This window comes from Aspergillus glaucus (assembly GCF_001890805.1).
Source record: "Aspergillus glaucus CBS 516.65 unplaced genomic scaffold ASPGLscaffold_29, whole genome shotgun sequence".
Classification (NCBI taxonomy): Eukaryota; Fungi; Ascomycota; class Eurotiomycetes; order Eurotiales; family Aspergillaceae; genus Aspergillus; species Aspergillus glaucus.
In genome coordinates, this window is record NW_019170481.1 from 49,448 (window position 1) to 69,169 (window position 19,722).

Genomic DNA, 19,722 nt, shown 5'->3' on the forward strand with positions numbered 1-19,722 from the left:
TCCATAGTTTCTGCCTGCGACGTTGAAAGAAGATGATCAGCGCCGAGAATGCCGGGGCATTACGTTGCCAAGAATCGCGCCATATATTGGGGAGCTGGTGTCAAGTGATTGGCGCACGTGGTGCGTAGACTGGATGTTATTTTTTTCGTCGTCTAAGATATGCGGTAAGGGTTGAAGTAAATACATTTTACATAAATTTACTTTGCACAATTATTATACCGGCTCATAATGAAATCCTGAAGGATTCAGGAATAGGGCTGAACATTTCCTCTTCGGGTGATGTTCGCCAAGACTCCTGAGTTCATTTGAGCTGTTGATAGCATTATGGCGATCATCTATTACGGATATTCGAATGCCATCTTAAATTATGCACAGAAGCAGTGACAGCAGAGGGTAAAATCATCTGAATATCCTCCGTCCACCAACACCTCCGGCATTCCAAGTAACCGACCCTCTCACGCCGAGATTCCCCATACTCAATCCCGAAAACCCAACACCACCACCTTCACCATCGCGCTTATACCGCCGTAGTGCCTCTCTCAGATGTGCGGGAAGTAACTGTCCGCGATGCGGATTCGGAGGTGGAACGAACACGCGTTGAGGTTGGGATTGCGTTCCTGGTTCTTGTTTGATCGTGGCGTCGCTTTCAGTCGTCGTAGAGTTTGCTAGTCTCTGCTGCTCGTCGAATTCAGCGCGCGCGGATTGATCGTGTGCATCCGCCCATTGCGCTTGTACCGTCCGCGCCTTTTCGATGATTTCTCCCGCATACACCTTTGTAAATCCATTAATAGTCGTAACCACGCTAGCCGGCACAGACTGCGAAAGCGCATGGTTAACGATTCTCCGCAGCGTTTCCTTCCTCAACTTCGCTCGTTTGAACAGATCGTATCGCTCTGATTGCTGGGGATTAAATGCATCGACCAATAGACTGCACAGTCAGCACCACAAACCCTCATCTTGGGAGGTAGGGGAAAACACACGCAAGATTCTTCTTCTCAGCCTCAATATCCGTCGCCCCCTCTTCCCTCCCCAACAACTCCCCCTCATCATCAAAATCCTCATCCTCCTCCGCATCCTCATTCCCTCCAGCACCAGTATTCCCCCCTCCCCCTCCCCCAGTATTTCCCGTCCCTCTCACAGATGCACCATCAACATCAACACTCCCCCTCCCCTCTCCACCCCTCCCAATTCCCTCCTCCCTCTCCCGTTCGCGCTCCCTCTCCTTCTCAGCCTTACTCTTCCGCCCCCTCTTCTTCCCACCCTTCGGCACCTGCGCTCCACCCGCAGCTGAAAAAGCCCCATCAAGACTCCCCGTGAAACTCCCCGTCACGGAACCGGCGTCGCTGGCTGCGGCGCTGAATGGTGCTGCGCGCGGGTCGTCGATGGTCGTTGGGAAGGAGGTTTGGCGGAGGGGGTGCATGCGTGGGCGTTTGTGGAAGGATGTGGGTGTGGCGGTGTTGGTGGGGGTGGAGAGGGAGGTCATGGAGCGTTTTAGGGGGTTTGGAGGGGTGTAGGGGGGTGGGGAGGACATTTTGGTGTGTTGTTGTTGATTGCGTTGTGAGATGGAGAGCGTTGGGTGAGGTGGTTGTGTAGGTGGATTCGCTGCGATGCGACGCGGTCGGTAATTTCGTGGTTTCGAGACGTGGTTTGATGGTTATTGCAATGGATACAGGATGAGGAAGGCGATTAGAAAATATGCAAAGTATTAAAAGTAATGAAGAAGACGGGTATCTCGATGTGTTGGCGTTGGTGTTTGGTTGAAAATGATGATAGAACTCGGCCAGACGCGGACTGAAGATAGAAGATCCGCTCCGCTCACCACCAGAGTACAGTACGGAGTATCCTGCTCTCTATCTCTAAATATCACTACGCACTACGATAAAACCAAAAGACTTAGATAAAATGAATATAAACTTATGCATAATTACGCTACTGCTAATGCAGAACAACCCGAAATAAATGCTCAATCTCCCTCAATCCCAAATACTAAATACTACACGCAAACCAGCGAGATCCACTGTAAACTATGCACAAAATTGCACTGCACAGATCTCAGAACCCCTCCTCTCCAAGTCGCGGGGCCCCCCCTTTCCAGTCATTGCGTTCGTAGTATCGGAAAACCAAATCATATCCCTCCAGATCATGCACAATGCGATCCACCCGTCTGTATCCCGCGACCTGCTCCGTCTTCGGTGTGCGGCGCGCAGCGTAGCGCTCGATGTATTTCACGTCCTTGGCGGTGTCGGCCTCGCCCTCGACGATGGCTGTGGGCTTGGCTTCGAAGAGAGTCACGCTGAAGCGGCCTGGTTGGAAGATGTCGACGACTTGCTGGATGATGTCGGCAGTTGTTTGGCCGTTTTGAGAGTGCGGGACGTTGGTTTCGAAGGACGCGTAGGAGCAGTGTGGTTCCGGGGTTACGTGCACGGTGAAGTAGTGCGTGCCTGTCTTGCGATCGGGGGACGGGATCACGCCATTCGCGGAGAATCCACACGGAGTGAAGAGGTACGCGTCGATGCGCGAGTCCGGGAATTTCTCCTTCGGGTACACATCTGACAGGCCGGAGGATTCCGTGACTACTGTGCCTAGGGCGTGGCCTTCGGTCGTCAGCTCGGGGGGCAGGATCTGGCTACCCTCCGAGTCGATGTCGCTCATGTCCGAGGACGTGTTGCTGAAGACATCGACGTGCTCGCTGCCATTCTCGCGATCAAAGTTGCGGTAACGCTTCTCTGCGACGGAGGTCGCGTGGTCGAGGTAGAACTGCTTGGCGTTCTGCTCGTCCAGATCGGTCATGAGGACCTCGAGCGTCTCATCGTGCTCGTCAGCCGCTCCAGGAACAGCAGCGATTTCGGGAACGTTGAGCACCTTGGTCTCGGTTTCCGGGAAGTTCTCGTCCAGCTTGGGACTGCCAGGCGGCGTGAGCAAGGTGTGCGGCTCCGTCAGGTACAAGTACCAGTGGTCGCCGTTCATCTTGCCAATCATGTACGCGCTACCGTTCAAGAACAGTCTGTCCATGGTGCGAACCTCGTCTCTCCAGCTGCGGTGCGGGCCGTGCTGACGGTCAGGGAAGAGGAAGTTCTTGCGACTGTAGAACACACGGTACGGAGCCGCAGCGACACCAAGTCCACGCGATGCAGCGGCCTTTGGGAAACCAGCAAAGACAGCGGCGATTTCGAGAATGCGCGGCAGACCTGACAGCAGCGTGGTGGTACCACACGTCTTGAGGATCAACTTGTGCGGCCAGACAAACATGCTGGACTCGGACAACAGGTAGGCGTCGACATCGTCGGACGCGACGATAGACAAAACTTGACAGTTGACCAGATCCAACATGTCTTTCCAGATCTCCTCGGGCACGGCCTTCAAACCGGCAGGTATCGCAGAGCCCAACTGATTGGCAGAGGGGGCGAACCACACTTCAAGAAGTTTCTCGGGTCCTGCAATAATCAGCATTATCCCTTATCAGATCAGACGAAAAACTCACCCTCAAAAGCATTAGACGAGTCAAGACCCTGAGTCGCCTCATGATTGATCGTCAACGCCGGCGTTCCCATAAACGACGACGGCGAAGCCGTGTAATTCTTGGGAATACTAATGTAACCCATCTCGACAACTCTCACTTATTCTTGGACTGTTTGGTCGAACTCGACTGTCTAGGAAGCACTATCTGCTACCCAGACGAACAAAAGGGGGGGGGGAAATGTCCGTCTGAGAGAGAAGGCCCTTTAACGAAAAGCTAAAGCGACTGGCACACGGCCAGACAAAATGGAAGAAGAAGGTATCGATGCCCCGAAAAGGCTGCTAGGGAGGGCGGAAACAGAGGGAGAGGAAAAAGCCTTTGGACAATGGAATGGTGGCTGATCGGGATCGAACCCTCGCTCTGATAGATACCGATACCGGTGAAGTATCGGGTCTAGACGAGGATTTGCTGTTTATAAAATATGGAAAATAGGCGGGAAAAGAGGAAAATTCGTGGATAACGAGGACGGTGAACGTGGGTCGTGTTATCTGGGCCTTGGACTGTTAGCACTGTCGCTATTCACACCACACACCTAGAACAAGGGCAGTACTCACTTCGCAGGCTTGGACAGGAATCGCAGTAGATCCGTTGGGTTCATGGAAGGCAAAGACACAATTGGGCTTAGAGCAGCAGGTCGCGCGATACCACGAAACTGGACATCGGCGAAGCGAGCACACTGGCGACACAAAAAAGCGAGAAAAAAGAGAAAAAAATAGATAAAAAGATATCAGGGATTTATAGCACCCTCAATAACTAGAGTGACAGAAAAAGAATTGCCTGAGAACAGACAAGTGTGTGAGTGAACCCAGAGCGAGGGAGAGAGAGAAGGGAAGGAAAAAATTGACCGATCGAGGAGGGGACTTTAGGGCCCGCGCATTGGTGGAGCCGCAGAACACAGTGGCTGAGATGCCCAATGGGGGGATTCTATGGCTATGGCAGATTAATTGGGTTTTTTTATTATCATTTACACATACGCAGAGGTGCACTGTTACTATAATAATACACCGTCTTCTCTCGATACTCCCTATAACTACTCCGGAGTACATCCAAGTATCTGTATCAAGGGAATGGTCGCGCGACCAGGCGGTACTACCCGGCAAAATGACGTCGCAAGGCTTACATAACGCTCCATTAACTGCGCGATTTTGTAAAAACAGATAAAACACCAATGCCCAACGCCCAATACCCTTACCCCTAATGTAATAAAAACGATATCATAAAGGGGCCAGCTAAGCTTCAAGCAAAGCCTGCGCCAGTTGAACCTCACTCCCCTCCGCAATTCTTGCCGCAATTATCTCCCCAACTCTACCAGTAAGCCGCTCCCGGACATCCTCCGTAACCTGTGGCACATGGCCATTCACCTGCGGAAGACGGCCCTCCCTCAAAGTCCCGAGCACGGCTAGTAGTGCCCCCAGAACGCGTTCAGCTTCCGGTCGGCGTGGGTTATCATCGGCCAGGCCGTCGCGGAGGAGGTTGTTCGAGTATGTCGCTAGGTTCGGGAGGATCAAGACGCGGACAGCTTCGGGACCGCCTACGGAGTGTAGGCCAATGACGGCGCCGTAGTGGGCGCCAAAGGGCTTGGCGGGGTCGAGGAAGGTCTTGAGGCATGAGCGGGCGAGACGGGGTTTGAGCGCGTGCGACGAGTGCGAGTATTTCTTGCCAATCAGGCCGAGGAGCGAGGCGGCGAGGTCACGCAGGGCGAATTGTTCTGTTAAGTCTGCGTTGCCGCCTAGATGGCGGCCGATAAGGCAGGTTAGGATGGGGGGGACCAGGGATGCAACCTAACCATTATACATCAGCATATCCCATTATCATAGCGAGCGTGATAGAAAGAAACTCACGTATGGATCAACATAAAGCGACTTATTCTGCACCAACGCCTCGGTCATATGCATAACCTGCGTCAACGCAAAAATATCCTTCAAGCTATGCGTAACCTTCTCGGCGATAAACTGCACAAAATACGGCACCAGCTGATGTAGCCCAGGATCCTCCCGTAGACTCGCATACCCACTAGTCCGGTACTCCTCGCTCGAGTCCAGAAACGCACTGCACACCTTCTCAAAGTACAACTGTAGCTCCTTGGACAGCACGTGCTTGACCAGGGGTTTGACGGCGACGTTGGTGCCGCTCATGGCGGCCAGCGTCGAGTTGGCATTCGGGCCCTTGGAGAGGAGTTCGAGGTTTCGTGAGTCTGCGGCCGTAGGGTTCTGGGGGATGGATGGTTGGACGCCTTCGACGGCAAGCCAGTGTGCTATCGCCATCACCGTTAGCATCACCACCTCCACCAAATTATAGAATAAGGAAAACAAACCAGTAAAAGAAACCTCCCTCGGCACCTTGGGCAACGGCGCATTAATCAACTTCTCAAAATCTACCTCCTCATCCTCGACATAAAACAACGGCTGCCCAGGCCCCAACGACGCCTCCCCAAACCGCAACGGCCTCGTCGACTCATACCCATACAACGGCTCCACGTCCAGCACCCGTAGCGCATGTGCAACGTCGTGTGTTGTCATGGTCGTGCGCTTGCTGTGGCGCATGAATTTGAACGCTTCTTCGAGGACTTGCGCGATGCGGTATTCGACGTCGCGGGCGAGGTTCTCGGTGACTTCGTTGTGCAGGTTGACGATGCCGACGGATTCGGCCACGTCGCGGATGTTGTCGGGGTTCCAGACGGACATTTTGTTTTCTTTTCGTGTGTTCGTTTCTCGTTTGTTGTATTTGGGAAGGGGATTCGGGGTGTAAAGAACGGAGATGGTTATGGCCGATGGGAATTCAAGGACAGACCGTAGTGGTACGTGAATTAACGGAGTCTCGTGGCTTCAAAGAAAATAGCACTCATTCTGCTAGCACAGCTCAGCAGTTGCAATAAGTAGAAATACCAGTGACAGCGTTGAACGTCTGTCGGAGGAACAGAGCTGTCGCGATGCCAAGCCCGATGAGTTGCGGTCGTGGCACTGCGATGTGCCGTACAGTACTTAACCACCCTACGTTGTACTCCGTACTCTTACACTATTTCTCCTTGTTAATGAAAAAGAAAATAACTAAGAGAAGAGATATTATTATTAAAATACTAAGATTAAGTATAGTAAAACGCGACGAGGTATCAAATGCCAACAACCAATGTCCAGATCCTGTCCATCATCTACCGTTCTCGGGTATCAAAATCCTCCAATGCAAATCAATCAAGGCCACAGCCACCAGTATCAATAGACATCTAGGCAGCGGTGGTAGCAGGCGTTTCAGTCGTCTCGGTCTTAGCAGATTCTTTGGATTCCTCCTTGGGCTGCTCCTTGGGCGCTTCTCCGGCTTCCTTGGGTTCCTCCTTGGGTTCCTCCTTGGGGGCCTCTTTGGGAGCTTCAGAAGTAAGGTTCACAGTGCGAGCAGTGCTCTGCAACTCAGAGCCCTTACCGCCATACGCAGCAGGGAGCTTGTCGGCCAGACCCGGGAACTCGCGAGCCAAGTTCGCTCCGTTGGAGATGGGGTGGAACTTGCGAGTGGTGTTCTTGCTCAGAAAGACCTTCATGGCAGAAAACATCCAGCCCATGATAGCAGGGACGTTGACGAAGAACTTCTCGCGAAGCAGCTCCGGGTAGCCAGTGGTGAAGATGTCGATGGTCTTCTTGGTGGCGGCCTTGACCTTGGGGTTCATGCGCAGGAAGCTGACGTTTAGGTAGTCGTGGACCTGGATCATCTGGTAGGGGTCTTCGCCATCGTAGTCGATGACAGCAGTCGCCTCGCCAAGCTTGAGGTCCTTGACGGCCAGCTCCATAAGAGCGACACGCCACTTGATGAACCTGCCATCGTTAGCACACATCCAACATCCCAAATCAGACGAAAACGGGAATACTCACTCATCCAAATCACCAAAAGCATGACCCAAATCCTTAACCGCACCATAAATATTCCAAGTAACAACCGTCTCCTTCTCATCCGCGCCGGTATAATTAGTCAAATACCCCAAACCCGCAAACTTGCCCGCATCATAAACACCACTCTCCGCCAACGCAACCGGATCCGTACTCTTACGCCACTTCAGCGCCTTGACCAGCTGCCCCTCCGCCAACTTGACATTCCCCTCGTTGGCACGCAGGTACTTGATCAGGATGTTGATCGTGGGGACGTGCGCTGAGTCCTCCTGGAGGGTGACACCCCACATCTCGCTGTAGTCAGCATTCTTGAGGATCTCAGGGAGACGGTCGAAGAACTGCGATAGCGCGGCGTTGTTCTTCAGGTAGGTGGGCTTTTCGGGCTGGGCCTCGCTCTCTTTGTTGTCGTTGGCAGGGGTCTCTGTGGTGGTGTCCTTGTTTTCGGTGGCAGGGGTATCGTTGCTGGGCTGCTCAGTTTTTTGCTCAGTGGCAGTGGACTCTTCAGGCTTCTGCTCAGGCTGGCTCTCGGGAACCTTCTCCGCAGCAGGAGCAACAGCAGGAGCAACAGCAGGCGCGGGAGCAGACACCGGCTCAGCTGTAGGAGCAGCAGCGGGTTGATCAGACATAGTGACGTGAAAATCACAAATCAGACGAAACTAGCAATTGTAGTAAAGAAAACCAACAGTAGAAAGAAGACAGCAGCGCTGATAGAATCGCGATGAGAGATGCAAGTAGATGTAAGGAAAAAAGGAATGAGGGGAAAACCACAACAAAAAAGAACGAGGAAATCACATGCCCCCCTATAAATAAAAATAAACAACAAAAGAAAACGTACTATTTACTCTACGCACAAACAGAAATACACAATAACAGGCACACTAGATTAAATTCTGATTGATTTAGTATTCAGGGATTATTTCAATAACCCGACTATCAATCCAACTGGGACCAGCGATAGGTCATCTTTGTACAAGAGTGGAGAGGTAAGTACCGGCAATGTTTCTATCCATAGAAAGTGAAAGAATTCGGCATTGGGGGTACTTTTGGTCGCACAGGAGTATTTTCACATTGTCGTCGAATATTGTCCTCTCTGTACTCCGTACTCAACAATTGAATAGACACGTCGTCTCAAAAACGAGGCTATCTGCAGGGCTGTTTCAGGTCCGAGTCGCAAGGTCGGAGCGACTGGCTGAGAGTTCAGCAAACGTGCAGAGTTCCAGACGCTGGCTATTTATGTATAATGCGCGTCTCTGCGGGTTTTCATTTTTGGCAATCCTTCACAGGATTGAGCTCAATACTCTGGACAGGCAACTGAGAGGGCGCGCTGTACTTTTGATCAACGCTGACCCAATTAACTTTGTTTGACAGCGGTTATGAATGCCTAAGGCATAATAGCCAATCTGTAGATCAACCGATGTAGCAGTGTTACTCCATTCTGTACACCGTACGTACTTCGTAGTACTGAGCAGAACATTCTATTGTCGCTGTGTATAAACATGAATAATGCCTGTACGTGCGAGCTCGCTGGGGAATAACATAATATCGTCGACAACATAATAGGAGAAAGAAAAAAAATAAAAAAAATAAAAAAAAAAAAAAAAAAAAAAGGAGAAAACCAAATATCAACACCAATCTCTACTTATGAAACCTCTCCGGGATCTTAGGAACTGGCGGGGGAATCGGCTGTTCGTCCTCATCTTCGTCTTCATCCATCTCATCCAATTCTTCAGGGTGTCTGTAGTCAATCAGTAAATAACCCATAGCCACTCCACCAAGTATGGGGGAAACATACGCAAGAATCTCCTTAACATTCCGCATCTCATAATGCCTCTTCCTCCTCTCCTCAAACTTCCGATGCTTCTCCTCCGCCTCCTCAGGCGACAACAACTCATCCCCCACACCATCACCCCCATCAGCCCCCTCCCCACCAACAACAACATGTTTCTCCCCATCATGACTAGCCCTCCTCTCCCTCACAATCCTCTCCTCCTCATCACCAGCAGGATGTGATTCCTCCGCCTCCCCCAACTCCAACTCCGGAATCTCCTCCTCGGCCACAGGCCTCTTCTGCACAACCTTCTTTCCCCTCTCCAACTCATCAACCCGAACATCCTGCGCATCAATAAGACTCTCCTCCGCCTCCGCCATTTGCATCTCCTCCTCGTCCTCAGCAGGATCATACTGCGGCGCAAACGGCGTCTTCGGCTCGTCGATCTTCATTTTTGCGGTTTTTTCCTGCTCGGCTAAGTAGAGGTTTGCTTCGTCCCAGCGGAGGCGTTGGTTGTTCTCGTCATCTTCGTGGAAGTTGGCGAGGGAGGGGCGGCGGGAGGAGGGGAGGCGGTGCGTTGTTGCCGAGGAGGAGCGGCGACGGCCAGCGTTTTGGAGGGTGTTTTGGAGGGTGAGTTCTTTGGTGTCGGTGTCGTTGGGGTTGGAGTGGTGTTGGTCGGCGGGCGGGGCGGGGGGTGAGATTGTTATTTCGGTGGTTGTGGTTGTGGGGGGTTGGGTTGGGTTGATGCTGGAGTTCTTTAGGATGCCTATACGGTATCAGTAATTAAATCCAAATATCGAGGTGTAGCAGTACACACCCTTAGGCTTGTCACCAACGTGCGCCATCGTCATGATGTCTACTTTGAGTAGTCGAACAAAAAGCTGAAGCAAGGAGAAATCTTCCGCTTAAGAACCCCTCAACAGGGCTCGTGACTGTCACAGCAGGGACAAGTCAGGAGAATATAATTCAAAATTAATGTCCTTTCTATGAACACAGCAACCTGAGCAATGCAGAATACTCTGAATAACAGAATGTTCTCGTGGACAGAGAGTCTGGAGTTTGTCTCTGGCTGTGAACTGGCACGTGGGGCGCCCGCCATGACGTCGGATGACTCAGCACGTTGTCTGGGCGATGCTACCACAGAGTACGACTACAACTACGAGAACCAGTGGATAGAGAAAAGAGATACTTCTATTATCATAATGCAGTTACGCGGATATGCAGACAACCAAATGCATGGTAAATGCGAGTAGATATCAAAATGGATCAGAAAGAGCAACAACCTGTACAGATATGGTCTGCCATAGTCAAGGGTATGATCGCGACAATTGAAAAAGAAGAAAAAAAAAAAAAAAAAAAAAAAAAAAAAAAAGGAGCAGGGAAGTGCAAACGCCATCCTCGATCAAGGATGTGTATGGGGAATATTGCAAACAGACCCAAAAGTCACAGAGAAAGGGCCAAAATAGCCAAGCAGCCTGTGAAATATATGGCTAGATAATGTTGAAAATGCACAGTGAACCAGGGGACAGGCAACAGCTGGTGCATCTGCAAAAGATTAGCAAGAACAGAATCGAATATATGGGCACGACACGATATATCAAGTGGTATCAAGTAAACATCCGAAAACCTAGACAGTCAAAAGAATAAAAGAATAAGAGAAGGAAGAAAAAAAAAAGAATAAAAAACAATCGAAAACCAAATCAGGCAATCGACTCGAACTCCTCCCTCTCACGCAGTCGATTCCTCGCAAGCTCATCACCTCCATTTGCCGACAACTGCATCCAGTGCAGTGCCAAACACATACTCTGCGGGTCAGACTTTGAGTCCTCGTCACGATGATACATCATCTCTGCCTTGAAAGTATCTCTCGGCAGGGTCAGCGGTAGAGTGACTCGAGGAAGAAGCTCGGGATGGGTCAAGTAGAGAATGGCCAACTCGCGCTGAGCGACGGGATTGCCTTCTTTGGCGGTAATAATCCACATGCCCGCAGCATCTTCGATGGCATGGCCGGGTCGGCGGTGAGAATCGGGTCCCTGCGGTAGATGACGGCGAGTAAGTTCGTTAGATACGATCTCATCCGCGATCTCGACCATGCTGTTGCACACTTCGTCTTTCAGGCTGAGTGCAGCCAAGCCAAACTGCACGAATGCTGTTCCACTGTCAGTCTTGTTGAGCGTGTCTCCAGGGACAAACGCAGAAATAAACTGCAAGTCCCGGAAAATAGTCTTGGGCTTGATCTCCAGGATCAAGCTTCGCAAAGCGTCCACAATCTGATTCTCAGTGGGACCTGCTGCATAGTCTGATGGGCGCGAGTCAAAGACAACTGACTCGGGGGCAGGAGTGGTTGGGGTCTGAACGTCATCCTCTTGGGCCTTTTTGTCATTCCGCGGTGCAGAGATGCTATAGCGACTCGACCTTCTTGGCCCTGTGGGCTCTTCGCGCGCATGTTCACTTAATTGGTCATCGTGCGAAGTGTTGAGTGACGCGATAACCATGGCTCGCAGATCCCGCAGCGCCTGCAGCTTGACAAACGGACTGCTGTGCCGCGAGAAGACGTCTATTAACCGACGGAACACTGTTTCGTACGAGAACGGTGATAGTTGATCCTCGACCGTCGCTGCCGTTGAAGATTCCTCCGTGACGGTACCTGGGCGGCGCCCGGCCTCTCGAGGCTGCTCGAGGGATCTGCTCTTTCGAAGAACCGTTGGTGTGCGAGATAGAGAAGGCCGACTGGACCGTTCGTCACATTCGTCGTAGAATCGCTGGACACGCGCACGCTTATCCATCTGCGTCTGAATACGTTCTTTGTCGAGAGCATTGCCAAACCAAGCATCTGTCTCGCTTCCACAGCTCCACACTGGGGAACCAAGGTCGCTTAGAAGAAGACTGGTGAGTGTTTGCTTCAACCCATCCAAGAACGCTATTTTTTCATGAGTCTTGTTCCGTTCACGACGGCGTGGTGGTTGCGAGACGGTGTCGCTAAGCATGGAAGGAGGACGGGAATATAGACTCGATGCGCTGGCTGCGTAGTGCGTGGGTGGCTGAGGCGAAGACCAGAACGTGCTGCAAGAATCGCCAGTCGTGGTTGAGGCAGTCTTCCCTGGCGAGTCTCCAATAATCGACGATGTGTCCGCGACAGACGAATCCCTGGAGGATTTCCATTTATCGGAGAACAGACTCTGAAGTGCTGGAAGATCCTGAGAGAACTTTGAGACGGACGCCGACGGACGCGGGTTGCCGCTTCCAACGGATGTTGAATGGTAACCAGAATCTTCGCTGGCAACGCCAAACGGTCGTATGCTGGGATTTGAGAGGCCCAGGAAGTTCCGTGGCGCAGAAGGACCTTCGAATTTTGCTCGCTCTTTCTGAAACAACTCGCTGGACCATAAAACCGGGGTCTCGGACATGGTCTCGCCGACGAGACGGTTGATGCTGGTCTTGACTTCGTAGCAGAACCGATGGATACGTTCCTCACCTCTGCAGAAGTTATCAATGTTGCTATGAGACAACCACTTGCGGGTTAATTCCACCTGCTCATCTGACAGCTTGTTCGGGCCGCCCTGGCTGCTGGCAGCCTTGATAACATCCATCACCTGTAACTCGGGCTTCTGCAGTAGCGATCCACCAAATGATCTCGTGGCACGCGATCGAGACTCTGCGGGCGCGTTCTTGTAGAGACGCGCGGAATAGATCATTGTCTTGAGCGCCAATGCAACATTTTTGGCATCCTCGTACCGCATAGAGTTCTTCACGTCAGTCATGTACCACATTTTGTTGCGAAGCTTGGTGACGGTCGTCATGGCTTCCTTGACGGTTCTCTGCAGCCGCTGCATCTTCCGATCCAGAGCCACAAAGTCTCTTTCGCAGCGCTCGATGACAGTGGTTGCTTTTTGCAGCGAGCGGGCACAGGAAGCATGCATCGGATGGAGAATCCACGAGTCATCAGCGGAATGGGCCCTGGAACTGGCGACCGTGCGGGCAAGTTGTCGACCGGCATTCCACCAGTAATGCGCACCGATAAAATCCGAATCATCGTTGCAATACGCCATCGCTTCATTGAACCGTTGTTTGAGGGACTGACTGGTTATCGATAGAGAAGCAGCAGATGATAGATCCTGGTAACCGTGGTCCGGATAATCACCAGTATGGCCTTCTTTGACAAGCTTCACAATGGCCGTCTGTAATGCTTCGTAGTTCTTCTCTACCCCCCATGCGGTGGATTGTACACCATCATCGGACGAAACATCGGAAACAGTGCTGGGTGAGTGATCCGCAAAGAGGCCCCAGGTCAAGCGCTTTCCATCCGAAGGAACAGAGAAGATAGTCCAGTCTTCATTGGAAGGATGCTCCAAGTTAGCGCGGTGCTCATGTGGCTCGAGTAAGTCCGATAGCTCGAAGCGGATCCGGTCCGCCGCTTGACCGAGACTCTTATCTGGAAGCGACAGAAATTCAGCGTCTGTAGAGAACAATGAATTGCTATTGGTAGATTCCCTAGCTGTGCTAGGATCGATTTTGGGTCGGAAGAAGCCAGGTTGAGCGCCAAGACCGTTGGGCGAGGAGCTGAGAGGCGACCCAATAGACGGGGTCGAAGGCTGATACACAGGGGTGTGTGCTCTGGGGAAGAGGACGTTCAGAAGGGATAGAACATCTGTCGCTGACAACATAAGGAACATTGAAGACGACTGGTGTACTTTTCCAGGGGCTGGTGGGGAACACTTGTCACTCGACGCCGGTTTAACATTGGAAGCCACGCTCTGGAATCGATGAAACATGCTGTCGACATGCTGCTGAACCGTGGGAAGAGGAATCGCGGAATGGTGCCTTCAGCAGATGTAAGAGTCAGCCATGAGAAAAAAGAGAAATGTGCGAGTTGAAAGACGGTACTCACGCTGACCGGAGTACGGTAAACACCTGGGAATAAGCTCGTAATCCGACCTGACCCAGCAATTTTTCTCGTGCATCTTTTCGAATATGGAAATCGAGTAGAAGACCATGAACCTATAACAAAAAAAAAAAAATAAAAGAAAGAAAAAGACACTTAGTTATCTCCGTCTTATGATATCGCGGATTGACGAACCCGCAAGAAGGGCAAATGCATACCTCCGGATAGGCTAAGGCACCGTAAAGAAATTTGGAGAAAAACCAATGGACAAAGAGATACTCCATGAAACGGTTGCGTAAGTCAGTGTGGCCCAGTTTCTGCAGAATAGCACTGCCAAGTTCCATGACGGAATGGGGCAACCCGGCATCTGAATCATCCAGAAGGTTGAAGAGGGAGTTCACCGCGGAAGCAAAGAATTCCTCGGCCACATTAGTCTTCAAGGGGTCTATAGGATCGGTATCCACGCCGGCTGGCGCGTCTATATGCTCCAACAAAAAGGCACCAGTTTGTAGGATATCCATCAAATATAACTCAAACTGGGGCCGAGCCTTCCAGTCGCTGCAAAGGGCCCAGGCAGACAGAATATGACCGACCAATGGATAATAATGGTTGCCACCATGGGTTATCAATTTGGCGCAAACACTAGACCACACATCCACGCGCAAGCGCGCTTCCGGCGAATCTGCATCCAAGGGCGCTGCGAACGCATTGAACAAGAGCGTCGCAAGCGCGTCCGTTCTCTCACACGCCAAGGCATAGTCTTGGAAGGGGGATCCGGAAGAAATGCGCTTGGATGTAAAGGAAGAGGCAGAAGAAGTAGTAGAAGCAGAAGAAGCAAACGGGTACGTTCGAGATCGGGAATTCGAGGGCAATGACGGATCATGGGCCTCCAACGTCGTGGCGGACGACACCAGGGTGGCCAGTTGCGTAGCAGTCAAGTTGCGCAGTCGATCAAACAGAAACTCGGGATCCGTACGGACGGAATGTAGGATGTCAAGCAAATCGGTCTGGGACTGCGGGCTCAACTGTCGGAAGAAATCCGGGGAACGATCCAAGACGGAATCCAGATCGCCAACGACAGCGGCATCTTCCAGCAACGGATCCTGCCGGTGATGAAAGGGACGCCGGGTGGCAGACTCGCAGGATTCCTGGAGCTCATGGAGAGTGTTGTAGAGGTTGACAAAGTTTATCTTATCATCCTGTTTCAGATTTTCGACCAAACCACACTGGACCGCGGCACCAATGCGCGTCAAACGCGCGGAAACGGCAATAGAAACCTTGGTAGCATGGAGACGGTGTTCCAGGCGTTTCCGCTGGGACTGCTTGTGCACATTCTGGCGATAGCAGACGGCAAAATCCTCAAAGGAAACCATCGGGACATCCACGGACTGCTCCTGCTGGGACACGGCCACTGGCATAGGGGAGAAAGAAGACGAAGAGGGAGGAGGAGGAGAAGATGAAGAGAAAGGGGCGTGCACGGAGGAAATAGTAATCTCGGACCCAACGGGAGGAACGGTCGCGATAAATGGTGCCGTGGAACGGCCCGAAGCGTCGGACTCACCTGTGGACGGGCCAGACGGCGTAGGGGATGCGCAACGCTGAATAGACCGGTCTGGAAGCGAGAACTGAATGCTATTATCTTCGACGGATTCTAGAAGCACAGGAGAAATGGGCCGTGGCAGCGACGCGGAAACATGCGTAGGATGATGGGAGGAATCACATTGCGGAGAGGGCTTCTTGACCGAGGAAGGCTTGGACGATGAGGACGAAGGCAGTAAGGCTGAAAAGTGGAAATAATATTAATTAGCAGTGGTTCATTTCCAAGCAGGAATATAATTAGAAAATATAGAAAAAGGGGGCCACCGAAAGGGGAAAGAGCCATACTAGTCACATACGCCCAGGTCGCGGACAGGCGATGTTGAGCACTGAACATGGTGTCGTCGTATAGCAGCGATATTTGTGTGTTTCAAGTCAATCAATATTCATGCCATGTGGGCAAATCCATTCCCTCTCCCAGGCACAGAGAGAGAGAGATCGCAAGCACCAGTCTATCGCATGGTTCTGTTCAATAATACCAGGTGAACTGTGCGCGATAGTACGGGTAATCTGCGGAGAGACAGGGGGACTCGAATAGCTCGAATAGAGACACAAGAGAAGAAATAATATTGGAGAGGAGATATAATAAACTGAGATAATCCAGAAGAAAAAAAAAGAAAAAAAAAAGTCCGAGCGAAAGCGCAAAAGTCGCAGATGAACTGGCAATCACCTGCAGCTGCGAATCAGAGATCTGACAATCCGTGATTCAGATTAATGAGGACCGTATAGTATTGTTAGAGCGATGAAAATGAAGATATTGAAGATATAAGAAAGCGGATTGAAAATGTAAAGAAAAGAATGTGAAGGCGAAGAGGGGCAGCCAACGCAAGAGCGCGAGCATGATGCGCTGGCACTGCAGAGAGCCAATAACCACCACCGCGGATGATTTGTTCCTCGCAGAGAGCAGCTGAAACACTTTTATGCTCTCCAGTTATGGTCTACAGATATTATCTACAGATATTATCTACAGCTTTCTCTCCGCTGAATCGTGTATAATGTGGCAAATGTACATTGCTTGTAGTGTACATACATACAAGTGGTGGTGTAATTTATTCGCTGATACAAGAATACATAAATTTCAATTATACCTCATTCGGTTAGCTCATGCGATCACGTGGCTTAGGCGAATGGTTTTGGGTACAAGTGCTAGTAGTGCTACACTACTAAATACTTTTGTCTAGTGTGAGGAGTGATATATGATATTCTGTGCTCTGTAGATGATAAACAGTGCAGATAAATCCGTGTTATGGGGCTATGCGCCAAGGGAGTTGACATATCACATCCGATAACTATATATTCTACGACTCCACGAGCAACCTCTACCAAAGGTCGCATTAAAGGTCGCATTAGTCTCGGATGGGAGTTGAGACTAAGCACAAATTAAACATGAATGATGACTACCTTGCGTATTGCAATAGCTGCCTGCTTGTCTACATGCCACTTAATCCTGCACTTCTCATATTGCCCTGTCCATCTACACTATCTCAGCCAGTAGGCAGTAACAAGTGACGCTGTACGGCTGTAGACTAAGCATCTTCTCTTCTTCTTCTTCTTCTTCTTCTTCTTCATGGCCCGCCGCGTATATACTCTCCATCCAGAATGGATTGGCTACGCATATGCCCTCTACCTCGGCATACAATTTGTCTACGAAACAACTATAAAGGCCAGAGCTGCCATGAATTAGAGTCAGCATTCTCTATGGCTATGCATAGTCCAACAAGGTTGATATCAAGCTCAAGGAGGAAAAGGAAGAGAAGAGGAAGGAGGAAGAAAAGAACAAACCAGAGGGAGTGAGATAAGAAAAAGCGTTAATTGCGTTCAAATGTGGCTTATTCATAACTACCGGGCTGCTACTTGCTTATGCTATTACAGTACTTCCATCTCCGCCCATGCTAGAAGCCCTTCTTCTTACAACCATCTGCTCCGTACCAGTTAACGTCATTCCATAATGATGTTTTATTTTAAAGCACATCTATAACTTAGAATGCACAACGGCGATCCAACGATTTATGGCCCAATGGCCAAGATGCGGCTGTTCGGCGCTTACGCTACGCGCAGCCTCGCGTGAGAAGGAGTGCAGCCCCTCAACTCGTAACCTTCCCCCCAAGCCTGCCGTGGCTGATGTCTCTGGGTCTACAATTGAAAGTAATAGAGAATAATCACCAGAATATCGTGTTCATTGCGCAATCCATCCAAGGATGCCGCCCAGCACGCGTGACGAGTTCGAAGTCGCCATAATCTGCGCTCTTCCCCGCGAGGCTGACGCGGTCGAGGCGCTATTTGATAAGACGTACGATAAATCGAATCAACTCTATGGTATACAATCCGGCGATGCAAACGTCTATACAAATGGAAAACTCGGTCCGCATGATGTCGTTCTGTGCTGCCTTCCCGGAATAGGAAAAGGGAATGCTGCCAGTGCCGCCTCCAGTCTTCGAGTGAGCTACCCGTCAGTTCAATTGGCATTGTTGGTGGGCATCTGCGGGGCTGTTCGATTTACATCCGATGGCACTCCAGTTTCTCTAGGTGATGTGATTCTTAGCGATAGGGTGGTGGAGTACGACTTTGGCAGGCGGTACCCCGACGGATTCGAGCGCAAGAAGAATATCAAGGAGACATCTGGTCGTCACACCCGCGAAACCAGAGCGATTCTTGCGGACTTGAAGACAAAAGAAACGAGAAAGCAGTTCCGCGACCGGGTTTACCAGTACCTCAGTACTCTTCAGACACATCGAGACGGATTATGGCAGCGTCCTAATAATGAAGATGATACGTTATCCGACACCTATACCCCGTCAATGCACATTGGAACTATGGGATCTGGCGATACTGTGGTGAAGTCAGCCGATTACCGCAATAAATTGGCCACCGACGAGGACATGATTGGGTTTGAGATGGAAGGCGCCGGTATCTGGGATAACATTCCCTACATAATCATAAAAGGCGTCTGTGATTATGCAGACTGCCAAAAGAACAAGATATGGCAAGACTATGCTGCCGCAACAGGAGCATCTGCTGCCAAGGCGTTCCTGGAGCATTGGAGACCAACTATTCGGAATGGTCAGTGAGGTGATCAAGGCAGAGTTTGAGAGATCATAGTGCTAACACTACCCTCAGTGATGACTGATTCTGACAAGCAGTGCCTTGGCAAACTTCGATTGACGGACCCCCGAATCGATAAAATTCGGATTGAGAAAATGAAGGGTGGTCTTTTACGGGAATCCTCTGATTGGGTCCTTCAAAATCCCGTTTTCCGGCAATGGCAATCAGACGCGGCGGGTCAACTACTTTGGATAAAAGGGGATGCTGGAAAGGGGAAAACTATGCTTATGATAAGCATTATTGATGAGCTGTCTCAGCAGCTGCAACAATCTCCAGAGCAAGGCAGTAACCATTTGCTGTCTTACTTTATCTGCCAAGGCACTGACTCGCGACTGAACAACGCCAGTGCCATTTTACGGGGCCTGATATATCTCCTTGTAATTCAGCAGCCATCGCTTCTTCGACACCTGCGTCAACAATATGATCAGACCGGCGGCGAGCTCTACGAGCGTCCCGACTTATTTTACGCTCTATCGGGAGTGTTTCAAAGTATGCTCCAGGACCCGAACTTTCCAGGAGCATGCTTCATTGTTGATGCAATTGACGAGTGTAGCGTGGAAATGCTTCCGTTCCTGGATCTAGTGAGAGATACAGTGACCACACAGTTCTCACAGGTGAAATGGATCATATCCAGTCGCAATCGGGACGACATCGAGCAGCGTCTACAGCTCTGTGACTCACACGAGCGACTCAGCCTGGAATTGAATGCAAAGCAACTTTCCAGATCCATCATAACTTTCATTAGCCACAAGGTCACACAATTATTCGTGCTTCGGAATGATGGGAATATGCAGCTGCAAGTCGCAAATCGCATTAATCGAAAAGCAGATGGTACATTTCTCTGGGTCTCACTTATCTTCAAAAGACTGGAAGAAGACGACGTAACTAAGAGCAATATTCTTGAGACCATCGAAAAATATCCGGCCGGTTTGATACCACTCTATGATGAGATGATAGGGAGAATCCGACGCCACAGAAGCGCTCG

At 50.7% G+C, this 19,722-nt stretch overlaps 7 protein-coding genes across 7 annotated transcripts; 1 reads left to right on the top strand and 6 right to left on the bottom strand.

Moving 5' to 3' along the window:
* Positions 1–204: 204 nt before the first annotated feature.
* ASPGLDRAFT_52391 (transcription initiation factor TFIID subunit 11 family protein) lies at positions 205–1,508 on the bottom strand. Its single transcript, XM_022547746.1, has 2 exons — positions 981–1,508; positions 205–928 (listed from the first exon to the last, which is right to left on the bottom strand). Exons 1-2 carry the CDS (start codon positions 1,481–1,483, stop codon positions 400–402), a joined length of 1,032 nt encoding a protein of 343 aa, XP_022396291.1. The 5' UTR covers positions 1,484–1,508; the 3' UTR covers positions 205–399.
* Positions 1,509–2,052: 544 nt separating this feature from the next.
* On the bottom strand, positions 2,053–3,602 carry ASPGLDRAFT_69949 (adenosylmethionine decarboxylase SPE2; the record flags this gene model as incomplete). Its single annotated transcript, XM_022549419.1, has 2 exons — positions 2,053–3,434; positions 3,482–3,602. 2 exons carry the CDS (start codon positions 3,600–3,602, stop codon positions 2,053–2,055), a joined length of 1,503 nt encoding a protein of 500 aa, XP_022396292.1.
* Positions 3,603–4,510: 908 nt separating this feature from the next.
* On the bottom strand, positions 4,511–6,453 carry ASPGLDRAFT_52393 (TATA-binding protein-associated factor TAF6). Its single transcript, XM_022547747.1, has 3 exons — positions 5,832–6,453; positions 5,359–5,771; positions 4,511–5,298 (listed from the first exon to the last, which is right to left on the bottom strand). Exons 1-3 carry the CDS (start codon positions 6,199–6,201, stop codon positions 4,747–4,749), a joined length of 1,335 nt encoding a protein of 444 aa, XP_022396293.1. The 5' UTR covers positions 6,202–6,453; the 3' UTR covers positions 4,511–4,746.
* Positions 6,454–6,565: 112 nt separating this feature from the next.
* On the bottom strand, positions 6,566–8,191 carry sfh5 (CRAL/TRIO domain protein). The gene is made up of 3 exons (XM_022542416.1): positions 7,888–8,191; positions 7,375–7,782; positions 6,566–7,317 (listed from the first exon to the last, which is right to left on the bottom strand). The coding sequence occupies exons 1-3, from the start codon at positions 8,013–8,015 to the stop codon at positions 6,738–6,740; spliced, it is 1,116 nt and encodes a 371-aa protein (XP_022396294.1). The 5' UTR covers positions 8,016–8,191; the 3' UTR covers positions 6,566–6,737.
* A 761-nt stretch (positions 8,192–8,952) lies between these two features.
* Positions 8,953–10,196, bottom strand: ASPGLDRAFT_77470 (PP1-complex regulatory subunit GLC8). The gene is made up of 3 exons (XM_022549900.1): positions 9,975–10,196; positions 9,182–9,923; positions 8,953–9,124 (listed from the first exon to the last, which is right to left on the bottom strand). Exons 1-3 carry the CDS (start codon positions 10,006–10,008, stop codon positions 9,025–9,027), a joined length of 876 nt encoding a protein of 291 aa, XP_022396295.1. The 5' UTR covers positions 10,009–10,196; the 3' UTR covers positions 8,953–9,024.
* Positions 10,197–10,857: 661 nt separating this feature from the next.
* On the bottom strand, positions 10,858–15,457 carry ASPGLDRAFT_29650 (uncharacterized protein; the record flags this gene model as incomplete). The annotated part of the gene is made up of 3 exons (XM_022543873.1): positions 10,858–13,978; positions 14,046–14,155; positions 14,258–15,457. The coding sequence occupies 3 exons, from the start codon at positions 15,455–15,457 to the stop codon at positions 10,858–10,860; spliced, it is 4,431 nt and encodes a 1,476-aa protein (XP_022396296.1).
* A 2,263-nt stretch (positions 15,458–17,720) lies between these two features.
* Positions 17,721–19,500, top strand: ASPGLDRAFT_947390 (uncharacterized protein). The gene is made up of 3 exons (XM_022550564.1): positions 17,721–18,695; positions 18,753–19,267; positions 19,320–19,500. The coding sequence occupies exons 1-3, from the start codon at positions 17,834–17,836 to the stop codon at positions 19,320–19,322; spliced, it is 1,380 nt and encodes a 459-aa protein (XP_022396297.1). The 5' UTR covers positions 17,721–17,833; the 3' UTR covers positions 19,323–19,500.
* Positions 19,501–19,722: the final 222 nt, after the last annotated feature.